The sequence below is a fragment of the Eptatretus burgeri genome, chromosome 3 (assembly GCF_056783735.1).
Source record: "Eptatretus burgeri isolate ZD-2024b chromosome 3, Ebu_testis_v1, whole genome shotgun sequence".
Taxonomy (NCBI): Eukaryota; Metazoa; Chordata; class Myxini; order Myxiniformes; family Myxinidae; genus Eptatretus; species Eptatretus burgeri.
In genome coordinates, this window is record NC_140963.1 from 86852838 (window position 1) to 86865514 (window position 12677).

At 44.1% G+C, this 12677-nt stretch overlaps 1 protein-coding gene across 9 annotated transcripts in view; it reads right to left on the minus strand.

Annotated features, from left to right (window-relative positions):
* Positions 1–1972: 1972 nt before the first annotated feature.
* The window catches only part of LYPD6 (LY6/PLAUR domain containing 6), a 115156-nt gene continuing 104451 nt past the window's right edge, over positions 1973–12677 (minus strand). For 4 of the 9 annotated variants that reach the window (XM_085874376.1, XM_085874374.1, XM_085874375.1 and 1 more), the window contains exons 3-5: positions 6997–7095; positions 3212–3342; positions 1981–2934 (exon numbers count right to left, since the gene is read on the minus strand). In XM_085874376.1, coding sequence (XP_085730502.1) covers positions 2755–2934; positions 3212–3342; positions 6997–7095 — 410 coding nt within the window. In that variant the 3' untranslated portion in view covers positions 1981–2754. Of the gene's footprint in view, positions 2935–3211; positions 3343–6996; positions 7096–9242; positions 10679–12677 lie in introns of those variants that run through there. The other 5 variants (XM_085874369.1, XM_085874371.1, XM_085874370.1 and 2 more) reach the window with 3 other exon arrangements.

The following is a 12677-nucleotide window of genomic DNA, read 5'->3' on the forward strand; positions in this document are numbered from 1 at the left end:
TTGCTTTGAGAATGTTGATGGAGAAGTATAGGGAAGGCCAGAAGGAGTTACATTGTGTGTTTGTGGATTTAGAGAAAGCTTATGATAGGGTGCCAAGAGAGGAGTTGTGGCATTGTATGAGGAAGTCGGGAGTGGTGGAGAAGTATGTGAGGATCGTGCAGGATATGTATGAGGACAGTGTGACAGCGGTGAGGTGTGCGGTAGGAATGACGGACCGGTTTAAGGTAAAAGTGGGATTGCACCAAGGATCGACTCTGAGCCCTTTTCTGTTTGCAATGGTGATGGACAGGTTGACGGACGAGATCAGACTGGAGTCCCCATGGACTATGATGTTCGCGGATGACATCATGATCTGTAGGGAGAGTAGGGAGCAGGCTGAGGCGAGCCTCGAGAGGTGGAGGTACGCACTGGAGAGAAGGGGAATGATAGTCAGTCCGAGTAAGACGGAGTACATGTGCGTAAATGAGAGGGAGGGTGGTGGTATGGTGCGGTTGCAAGGAGTTGAGGTGGGGAAGGTGGATGGGTTTAAATACTTGGGATTAACTGTCCAAAGTAACGGAGAGTGTGTGAGAGAAGTGAAAAAGAGAGTGCAGGCAGGATGGAGTGGGTGGAGAAGAGTTGCAGGAGTGATTTGTGACAGAAGGGTAGCTGCAAGAGTTAAGGGGAAAGTATACAAGACGGTAGTGAGACCAGCTATGTTGTATGGTTTGGAGGTGGTGGCGCTAACAAAAAGACAGGAAGCGGAGCTGGAGGTGGCAGAGTTAAAGATGCTGCGATTCTCGTTGGGATTGACGAGGATGGACAGGATAAGGAATGAGTATATTAGAGGGACAGCGCAGGAAGGACGGTTTGGAGACAAAGTGAGAGAGGCGAGATTGAGATGGTTTGGACATGTGCACAGGAGGGAAGCAGAGTATATCGGGAGAAGGATGTTGATGATGGAGCCGCCAGGCAGGAGAAGAGGAAGGCCAAAGAAGAGGTTCATGAATACGGTGAGGGCGGACATGCGGGTGGTTGGAGTGTCAATGGAATACGTGGAGGATAGAGTGAAATGGAGACGGTTGATCTGCTGTGGCAACCCCTAACAGGAGCGAGCCGAAAGAAGAAGAAGAAGAAGAAGAAGAAGTATGAACACAAACATCAGTAAAGGTTATAACAGTTATATTCTTGTGTATTTGCAGATGCAGCTTCATCATTTGTAATCTAATAAACGAATGTCACATAATGGAGTAGTTCCTATTTATGATGAAGCTGAGCATTGAACATCACCACTGAGACAACCAACCCCCAGGATGCCCACTGTAAACTGTCCTATCACTGACCGAGTACTCACCCCCGAAGTTGAAGCAGTCCTGGCTGCAGAGTTTCACAACTCACACAGCTGCCAATGTCAACGTCGTTACAACTGGAGTTGAGCAGGTGAAACGTTCCACGATTTCATCCGCTGGGACAAGTGAGGAATGGGCCTATTTCCAATCACGATGGTCTGACTATGCAGATGCAGCCAAAGTGACAGGCAAAGACAAGGTCATCCAACTGCTGGAATGTTGCTCGTCATCATTGTTGATGAATGTTGCTGGAAGCAGTCATCCAACTGCTAACAAATTGATTGAACAAAATACTTGAAAAATCTTCGATTTTTCAAGTTACAAACAAACAGAGAAACAAACAGATCTGGCATTGGGAAGGAGTGGTGTACAATTCCTTCCCTTACCAGCAGAGGGCATTGCATCAGTGACACAGTCACGTCCTCAGCGAATGATGCTACCCCGCATCCTTGTGCTGCATACGAACGAAGAATAAGAATCATGATCACACTGCGGAGTTCATCCTGCTTTTGTGAAGCCTTCGGAATCCTCTATTTCGTTTCACATGTTCATTTGAACGTTGCTTTTCAGTAGAAATAATTTGCTCTATCAAAAAGTTTTCCTTGCTTTTGTAATTAGAAAGCAATCATTGCACAAGCCATCAAAAAAAAAAAACCCATAAATATATTTATTATATTGACCAACACAAGTGTGAAGTGAGGCAACTCTCCAGTTCTCTCTGCAATTTAGCACAACATCCATCAGATGGAACTGGTCAAACAGAAGAGACCCGCTTTGTACTACATTCCTCTACACTGTGTATTCAGATGTTAAAATGCTTTTGTGGACGGATTCATCTGTTCAAATTACATTCCCTTTTGTACCGTGATGCAAAACTCCACTTACACTCGCATTCCTGTTCAGGCACCAATGGGGGGGCACTGCATCACTCCATAATGAATGCACCATTGTCATCATTTTTACAAATGGTGAAAGAATGTCTTGCACACACGTCGTCAGCACACCTCGTGTCAAATGTCCACTGGGAAGGTGGTCGATGCATTAGGGGGACCGTGGAAATACAAGGTCTTGGTCCAAGTCCATCTAATTTTGTTGTTCCTCCCATGCGATTGCTCATTTGGCTGTTGAACGTATTGAAGGACGAAGTAAATATATCCTTGGTTGAAGTTTTGTTCTGTTTTTCTTCATATTTTAGAGAGCGTTCAACATGGTCTCCGTTGGTGTGTCCCGAGAAAATAATTCAGCTGTTACCTGCTGGGTTCAAAAACATGACCTTCTGTGCCCCAAAACACCTACACCCCACCCCCAATCCACAGGCACCGTGGGTGGCGAGACAGAGCCTCAAGTAACAATAGGGAGTGGAACACTTGCAAAGACCGATAATCGGAACATGCTGAAGCCTCATCTTCATCGACCCAAGGAAACATCAGCAGACCGATATGCAGCAAACAAGGATGCTGATAAGCACCAGCAGTCGTAGCAGCCACCAGGATATCCTGGGACCCCAAGCAGAGGAACGCAACATGATGGTGGCAAACACTGCATCGGAGGTGTTGTGTGGAACTGGGATGTTGCAGATATTTCCCTCACAGCAAGCTGTGCACTCCTGTGGGGTGTCATAGATACATCGAATGAAACTCACAGCACAGTTATCCATTCACTTGGAATCACACCGGCTCGGCCGGTTCACCATTATACCTGGATAAGTCATTAGTTAAGACAAGGCAACGTAGTAGATGGTATTCATAGGTATACGAGAAGATAATGGAAATGTATAAAGAGTAAAACAACATTGATAGGTACAAGGTACGGCAACAGCAATACGATGGAGAACAAGAAGGAAGCGAGAGCACCATCCATGCTAACTTCCTGTTCATACTTACTCGTGTCCCATTTTGGTCCAACTGGAAACAACCGACGGATTGGCAGACAGAAGACGGCACACAGCGCTTGGTGACGGACAAGCTCTCTCCATCCTTGTCCATGTGATGGCTCGTGAAGCAATAACGGGTTTCTGCAACACCCACACCATCAAAACGACCGAAATATTGAGTCCATAATCGTATACTCATCTGTGCTCTTAAAACAGAGGAGTTGATGAAGAAAAGGTGACATGAGCTCATTCATGCTTGACACAGTTTCCTGGATTTACCTGCAGCATTCATTGATATTTTCATCATCCCTTTAATATGTACGCAAGAGTGGCGGGGTTAAAAATAAAAAAATAAAAAATTGCAGCAGATTTGTGTACGTAATAAATAAATAAATTCCTTCCCCTTTGGATTTGGCATCCTGTGGTGTATTTGAGTCATGTCAAATGTCATGTGAAAATGCAACAAGCGGACTGTCAAGTTCAACGCACACATGACAACATCCACTACTTTTGCTCTTCTTTAATATCCCAAATTATTCCCACATGCTTGTGGGAAACGGTTCTAGTTCCAGCCCAGATCCTTTTAGACCCGAGTTGCCAGGAATTTGTAATTTGTTGAGGATGCCAATAATAACTCGCCTACTCTTCGTGAAAGACACTTTGATCTTTAGCGGTCACCAACAACCAGTGCTGGCAGACGGGACATCCGACTGGTTGGCGCACGCATTGATGCTTCACTCTACCTGCGAAGCACCAGGATGGGCAGTCTATGACTGGCTTGACATTCAAACCTCGGCTACATAACTCAGATGAATGTGCACACCTCAGTAGGCTATCCTGCCAACCTTTACACCACGTACCAGAGATGCAAATGAGAATTGGAGGCAACAAACCGACAACATGAATTTGCATGAATTTGCCAGTTTCATTTTCCTCGAAACATTTTCTTTGTTAGGTGAATGCAATCAAAAACGAGAGCCGTGGCCAATTGAAACGAATCATGGAAACAAATAATTGGGCACTCGGCTTGAAAACTGAGCAATGGTGCCACAACGTTCCACGAGGAAAGTTTCACAATGAAAAGTTAACAAAAACTTTCTAAAGCAGGAGACGTACAGCAGCTGACAACATCCGACCCGATGTCCATCCCAGGTTCCCGACCAAATACAAAGAAAGAAAGTCGTAAAGTACGTTCCAGGCAACGCAGACAACAGTTCACTACCTCCTCCACCGAAGGTGGGTGCAGGTGATATTTTCACCTCTGTCTGTCTGTCTCTTTATGAGCAAGATATCTCAAAAGGTTGTGGACGAAACATGGTGGATCAGTTGGTTGGATGACAAGAACAAGTCGATTCGATTTTGGTTCAGGTCCGGATCCAGATCCCACCTATCAGTGGGTTACAAAACATAAACTGTTCATCCTGGCGGAGGTATGCGCGTTACCGAGTGCCGTTCTAGCTTAATTGTGTTGTTTTTGTTAAGCTCTGCACAAATGAACTTCCTTGAGTATAACCAACTATTAACTTTATCTTCTTCCACCCATCATCGCAGGAGATCCGCTACAAAACAGCACTTTTTTTATGAAATGAGGTGTGGGAGAAAGACCATCTGAGAAAAGGAAGTGGAAAATTTTTATTAAGCTTACATAAGCCTTCTCTTGTGCTGGGCTGAAAGGCCACTGCACATAAACCAGCTCACAGCGGGTTCAACTCCGTCACCAGCTGCGACGCAGCAATTTGTTTCTTGCAGAAGCTGTAGGTTAAACTACGTTCAAAGATCCTGCCCCCCTTGTGCACCCGCCTCCCCTGGTGGGATCAATTTCTGTGCCGAATGTCCAGGGATCTTTGTGCTGATCCCTCAGAAATCCCGTTTCAAATCCAAAAGCAATAAGGTGCACTGCTGGTGCTGCCTTTGTCTATGGCAAGTGGATTTTTCGGTAGCGCTTCGTGGGCCCCAAATCAAAATTAAGTCAAAGGGTCAAAGTTCGCAAGTTCAAACCGAATCTTTCCAAATGCAATCTCTTTTGTGGATCACTTTTGTTTCGATCATATTAGAATTGTGGATAATGTCCGACAGAACGGTTCGGAATTCACACAATTACTTTCAAGCTGTCGAGTGTGCGCTTGATTCCCCGACCAGACGATAAACTGTGGGATTGGTGTCAAACAGGTAGGGCATTGGACATTGCATCACAAGATGTACCAACCCATCCCTTGGGTGGACGTTAAGCAGGTTGTCCCATCTGCTAACTTTGGCTGATGGATATACGTTAAAGATCCCATTGTGTCTTCTGTGAAGGGTATGTGAGAATAGTCTCCGGAACCCTGAACAAATTACAAATTACTGCCCAAATCTGCTTAAGTCGAATGTCAGACCTGGCCAGCTGGTTCATGAAAGACTTTGGGCAAACAAAAGAAAACATTTACGAGCCGACATCACAAGGTGTGAATAGTAATAGAAGTAGTAGTGGTAGGAGAAGGAGTAATAGTAGTACTTTTGTTAGAGTGGCTTTAGAGGCTTGCGCTCAGGATGCAGGAAAGTTCACCAGACAGACATTAGTTTTCTGTTTAATGTCCCTCAACTTCCTCATGTCTGCAAGTCCATGTTTAGAACTGCAGTGGACAATGTGGAGCATTTAGGGAGAAGGAATGAAACAAAATGAAGTATGTACAAAAATAACAATCAGGTAAGTAAATGTAAAGTACCTTGTGTCTAAATACTGCACAGTGCATCATATGTGCTCGAAAATGCTTTAAACCTCCCAATGGGTTTTGAGAATATTGTGCAACCTTAAATTCTGAACTGATCCGTGAGTATAATATAGTCTTCAGGCGTGCAAAACAATGTTGCACCAAATCACCTTTGATCTTTACCTTTCTGTTTTTTTTTTTTTACATTGCAAGTTTTGCAGATGCCAAAATAAAGTTAACATGCATCCATCCATTGGGAGCAAACTCTGTACATTGTCAGAGCTGCTGAAGCAGACTCCTGGGCTATTGGGCACAATCCTGGACAGATCACCACTGCAATGCAGGATACTCAATGATTCGATCATCCCAGCAAGCTGGTCCTCACTCTGCTGACCTCAGAAAGATGAGAGGCTGAGTCAACCCCACCTGGTATCAATTCAACAGCCAAGGGAGATTTGAACTTAGGACCTTCAGATCCCAAGCCCACCACCCAAACCATTAAACCAACACCAGGCATCGAGTTAACATGGAGATCTACAACTCCAATCGACACCACTTTCTTGCCGTATTTAAAGTGCAGCTCCCTGGTGAAGTGCAAGGTGTCATCAGGGAACGTCGACAAAGCCTGAGAGTACAACCAACTACATGAACGATTTCCTGTCTCCGATTTCATGGGACATTTGCACAAAGAGATCGCGCATCACCATGATAGTCGGACCATGGTGGTCCACAAAAACGGAGGTTCGGCAGGGGTTCGCACACCCAGAAAAGGTTGGGAACCAGTGATCTCAAACATTCAGGGTGTCACCAAACGAGCATTACAACCATCTTTATGTTGGAACTTGAGAGAGCACTGTTCAATTTCAAAATGAATCAAAGATTCCGTGTAATAAGAGGGACAATAAAAATCAACCTTTTATAGTTTGTTGCTGCACCGAATCATGTGGGCCAATTACTTGCAACTTTGCATGCAGGGGGTTTAAAGGTCATTGTGGAACATGATTGCTGAAGTATAAATTCAGTGAAAAACAAAAATCATTGAAGCATAGGAGGAAAGCAAGCACGGATAGAATATACTAGCATGCTTAACCACGTGTCATCTCACCTCTCGGGCAGAAAACATCCGCAGACCAGCGATTACATTCATAATTGTCCTTGACGTCTTCACAGGTGAAGCACTTGAAGCCACCTGGCCAAGGTGTGGCTGCGGGGTGCAGTACGACGTGTTATTAACACACTGTGCTGTAATCCCAGCGGCAGTCAGCACTCTAACCCGTTCGGATTGCTATTCTGTCTGTCAGCACTTGAATATCTTACTGTCCATCAGATCCATGATCACCAACGGGGATCAAAATGGCACAACTGCACAGCACCAACTTCCTAATACCGTCAGTGCATTTCACAGGAGTACAAGCAATCATTTCATATTCTTACATATTTTACAAAAGGGCTTTCACGAATTAAACAAACAGAACAAGAACAGTATTCTTGTCATCACGTGTCATCAGTCATCTCACGTGTCATCAAGAACGGTATTTACAAACTTCAGTAAAACAATAATTCTCAGTAAGACAATATCAGGAAAAATCATTCTTCGCAAAACATCATGAAATACCATTATCAGCCCCTACATAGGCCCCAACAAGAAGTGGAGCAATCAAGTTATGAGATACAGCCTTGACACCCCACATTTTGCTAATGTTGATGTGGCATCACCTGCTCAACCACATGACTTTGCACTAAAAAAATTGAGAAATATCACCTATACTTCTCAGCAATAAGTTTTGAAAACATTCGGTGATAATGATGAAACGTTACATCAACTATAAGCAAGGGATGGCAGGATAGCCAAGTGTTATGCACACTGCCCTCTGAGCTGTCTACCCTGGGTTTGAATCCTGACGCAGCTATAAATTGCCACCCTGGTGCAGGGAGGGCAAGGTCTCAACATGTACCCTCTCTTAGACAGACGTTAAACTGGGTGTCCAGTCTACGAGCATTAATTAGTAAACATTAAAGATCTGACAGGTTTTTTTTGTATTTTTTGCTAAGAGTCAGCAAAATCTCTCCAGCACCCTGAACAAAACTACTCTTTTCTGCTTTAGCCTCAACAAAATGGCACAACGTTGACCTCCCCTATCGATTCCCCTTCCTTCTCCTTTGTTTTCTATTGGTCTCCAAGTTCTCCTTCCCCTCGTGGCTCTCAAAAATATACATTTCTCTTTAACCAAATTTTCCCCAAGGGGAATTTTTCAAAAAAAAGAAGGAAAAGATGTCGTGTTGGCAACACCGACATGACATGACGCACGAAATGACCTTTCTCATCACCATTTTGTTTCTCTCCAAACTTCTCTAACTCTGTTTCAAACACTTTGGAACATGAAATTGATACAAAATCAAACATACGTTTCAAGTTTGGATGCAAGCTGGAAAAGAAAGAAGACTGCAAAGACCGTTACGCAGCAATTTGGATGGCATCGACATCCACGGTTCAGGAGGCCACCAGGTTCGAGTCCATTGCTCGACTCAAGTCACAGGATGGTAAATCAGTCAGTCTGCCACCGTTTGTACAAATTTGCACATAAATATTGACATGTGGAGAAGAGCGAGCACGGAACAGATGCAAAACGAATCAAACAGCAGGAGTGGATTTAATGGAGAATGGGGAGTGGAGGGAGGAGAGTGTCAGAGACATGTAGAAACCATAGACATACAGGGCAATGTCCACCGATCACGTGGGCTTGGGGGGGGGGGAACAACAAAAAAACCTTTACACAGTGATCTCCTGCTTGGGGAGAACCTTGGACACATATCACATGTAGGATAAGCACATTGGGGAAAGGGGACTTCAAAGTACACCCATCCCTCGATTTAAGGAATACTGTATATCCGTTCTTGCAAAGTCATACATCAAGTGAAATTCTGTACATTGAACCTGATTCCCCCCCCCCCCCCCATTCACTACCATTATATAATTGTAGATGCATTCCTACAGAAAATAGTGTTTCATCGGGGGTGTCATTAACATGGTCACTTTGAGCCCGAGATCTTATAAATACCTCGACGGATCCCAAAACAGTGTTTAAGATGTTACTGCATTCAAAATTACTCAGATTCCCCAAGGTTCATCCAATATGGCCAAAACTGGCGGTGTACACACGGGAAGGCAGGAAAATGGTTTATGAAAAGGTCTATGGGAGGGGAGAGATGACAACAAATAAACAATCGGAACAGCCCAGGCACTCAAAGGACAACGAGTTGGGAGACGCACACACTTATGTACAATGATAGAAAATAAAACACTAAAGCCAAACAAACTATGGTGTCAAAAAGAAATAACAGCACTCGCACAATGGAGAACAAGTGTGGGCTTAAGGAAAGGCCAGGATGATCTGAGCATTCTTGAGGAAAGGCTTGTGGGTCCAGGATGATCCGAGCTGGTTGTGGTCCCATCACTATGCAGGCTGGTGTTGCACAGGGTAGAAGGATGGTGATGAGGAGAGGAGAAAATTGCCTCTGCCAAGATTGATCCCAACTCCAACTATAACTACCACTCTAATTCCATAACCAGAGGCAGAGCTAAAACTGCAAAACCATAACTCAAACTTCCACAATCAGGCACGGTTATGGCCTTCGCAAACTTCGGCACCACCTTTGTGGGTGGCGTGTCCCACTCATTGGCCACCCACTTCTATGGGCGTGGCATCTTCAGGGCCACCCCCCCTCCCACGGGGTGGTCCAAATAAAATATATTATGTCCCCTCTTCAAGGCTCCGCAGCCGATCTTGCTGCCGTGGCCTGTGGTGCTCCAGCCATATAGTCCTTGCTGGTTCCTCCTGAAGCTCAATGTGCTTTCCAGTTGTGCCTTTGTGCCAAAGTCCTCACATGGCCTTACTTGAAAACAGGAGGTCTTACACAACGAACTTACTCAACACTGTCTTAAAGTTAACATTCGCTGCCTCCTCAGTACATGTTTAACAAGAAAAAGAGCAATCAGAGATTGTAGACCCTCACCAGGACTTGTTTTGTGTGGTGTTTGTGTACTGTTGTGTTACCCAGATTCAAAAGAATAAATAATTCTGGCTGCTAGACCATGTATCCGATCAGGTTGAAATTTAAAACGTACGAGCCAAACCCGCGCTCTGCCCGAAGTTTCGAAAGTGAGGGTTCGTTCGGACGTCAATATATCCAGTGTTCAAAATGTGATTTATCGAATTTCTTTATTGGCTGCTCTTAGAGCACCCTTATTCTGGACATTTCCATCTGTCTGTCTGTCCACGAAACTTTAGTCAAGCCTCGGGGCTAAACCACTCAACCGATTCCAATGAAATTTGGAAGGTAGGACCAATATTTCTGGGAATCGTGTGCTTTCGAATATGGGACCCCGGGCCCGAGCAATGGCATAGCAACGGCCCTTTAAAGTGGTCAAAAAATCGAAAAAATAATAAAATTAAAAATCGAAGCTTCGAGTTCTGTGCGCAATCTATCTCGCTCCCTTCATGCCAATTTGCAGCCCGAACAAAAAATATTTGTAGGAGGAGATAGGTTTTGGGCGAGTACATGTCGAACATTTCAGAAACGGTTAATTGCGAATATCTCTAAGAGAAAGAGTTTGATTTTGATGAAACTTGGGTGAAATGTGTACAATGTGGCGAGCATGTACACAAAAATGAATGGTTGCTATGCACACCTCCGTTGCTTCACAACAGCTAAAATACTTTATCGTACATCGTACACTTATTGTGGACTGTACAAAAAAAAATCAATACCTCTGAAACTGGACCTCCGAGGGACCTGTTTTTTTTTCTGCCCAAGGAGAATGTCTTACAGCATCATATAAAAAAATAAAATCTTTTGCGAATAGATAAATGGAATTACCAGGGCTGCCATTTGTTAGAGTCTCTTTGGAAACATGCCTGAAATTTCACAAGGCGGGTTTCTGGGCGCAAACTAAGAGGGCTGTGATAATCATATTTATTGTGCTAAATTGATTGATAGCATGTACATGAATATCGGCGAGTCGTGTTGGCCAGCTTTCCATCTAGAGCGAGCAGCCATGTCACCTACTGGCTTGTATACAATGTTTCCTGTTACATTTTTGTGTCAAATTCATCTTCTGAGGTAGTCACAGCATGTGCAGAAGAGGGTTTTACATTGCAGACGCTGTTTTCAAGGAGTGGCATTACACCTCTCAGCGGTGACAGTCTGTCGACGACAGACGTAATGACGTCAGCGAATGACCGATGATGTCATGACGTCATTATGCCTCTGAGCGGTGATGTCACACGTCGTCATGCAAACGAATGTAAAAATTAGAAAATCGCCAAAAATTCCCAAACCTGTCCGTCTCGCGCGATCTCACATAGCCCATGCTGTTCATTAGACCACAGAGCACCCGCATGCCGAAAGTGGTGACAATCCGTCTGGCAGTTTCGGAGGAGAAACGTCAAATTACGCGCAGATGTTAAAGGTCCCCTGACATGCAAAACTTTCTGGTTATTTATATATTAACTTGACCTTCCTAGTGAAGAAATCACCCATGTTTTTTTTAATCAAAAATGGGATAATTAAAGCAATATTTCGATAATTTCTGGTGCTTTTCACAACTTGCTATGCCCCGCCCCTAAAAAAAGTTGACTTCAGCGAATCGCAGCGTTGACGTCACATACAGAAACTCGCACAGAGTGGATTGACTCGAGATCTCTAGAGTCCAAACCAGCGTTTCTCAACCTTTTTACCCTTGTGGAACCCTTGAAATAGTTTTCATGTCTCAGGGAACCCCTGCATAAAAATTATTATATAACGTTATTAATATCTAGCTCTTTTATATTTTTATCGTAGTTCACGTGGTAAATAAAATGTTTTTCGGATACCTGGTTTAAGGAAAAAAATGACCCCCTTTTTGTCAAATTTATTGGCAATGAAAAAAAAAATACTGCTCGTTTACGAGACCTCACACAGAGGTTTCAATTCACAAAAAAACCTATTTTAAATAAAAAAAACACACCTCATGTAACTTGATAAACAAAACTTAAACAAATTAAGCTGAAGCAATAAAGGTAAACAGAAGAACCAACCTTGAGAGAGAGAGACTTCGTGCTCGGAAGCACAGAGAACATAGATGGACACCGAGCATGCGTCCCGTACTTGAGTCAGTCACTCAATGATACACGAATCCGCCGCGTACAAGACGTCCACTAACCAGTGAGGGCGGTTTCACACCGGCGCCATATACACATCGTTAAATACATTCCCTATGGTTGTTATAATTGTAAATAATACAAGAGGTTGAAGCCTCTATTATAATAACCAAGGAGTTTCCAACAATATGCCGTACGTGTGTAGTAAAATTACGAATATCAAATCAAACAAAAGCTACTCAAAAATACATTAGCCTATTTATTACTGTTTCTCGAGGAACCCCTAGCGACCTCTTGCGGAACCCTGGGGTTCCGGGGAACCCCGGTTGAGAAACACTGGTCTAGACTAGTCTGATGAATGCGTCATCCGTCCGACTCGTGCGATAAATCCGTCGTCCATCCGACTCGGCCGATACATTTCCATCGTCCGTCCGACTAGGCCGATAAACCTGACGCGCTGTAGCTTTCTTTTATTATTCTCTTTTCTTCATTCTCTCTCTCTCTCTCTCTCTCTCTCTCTCTCTCTCTCTCTCTCTATCTCTCTCTCTCTCAGCCTGTGGCTGCTGGTTGCATCATTGGTTGGGACACGGCTATGCCGCTGATGCAGTGTCCCCCTTACCAGTACACTGATGCTCATTTTGCCGAC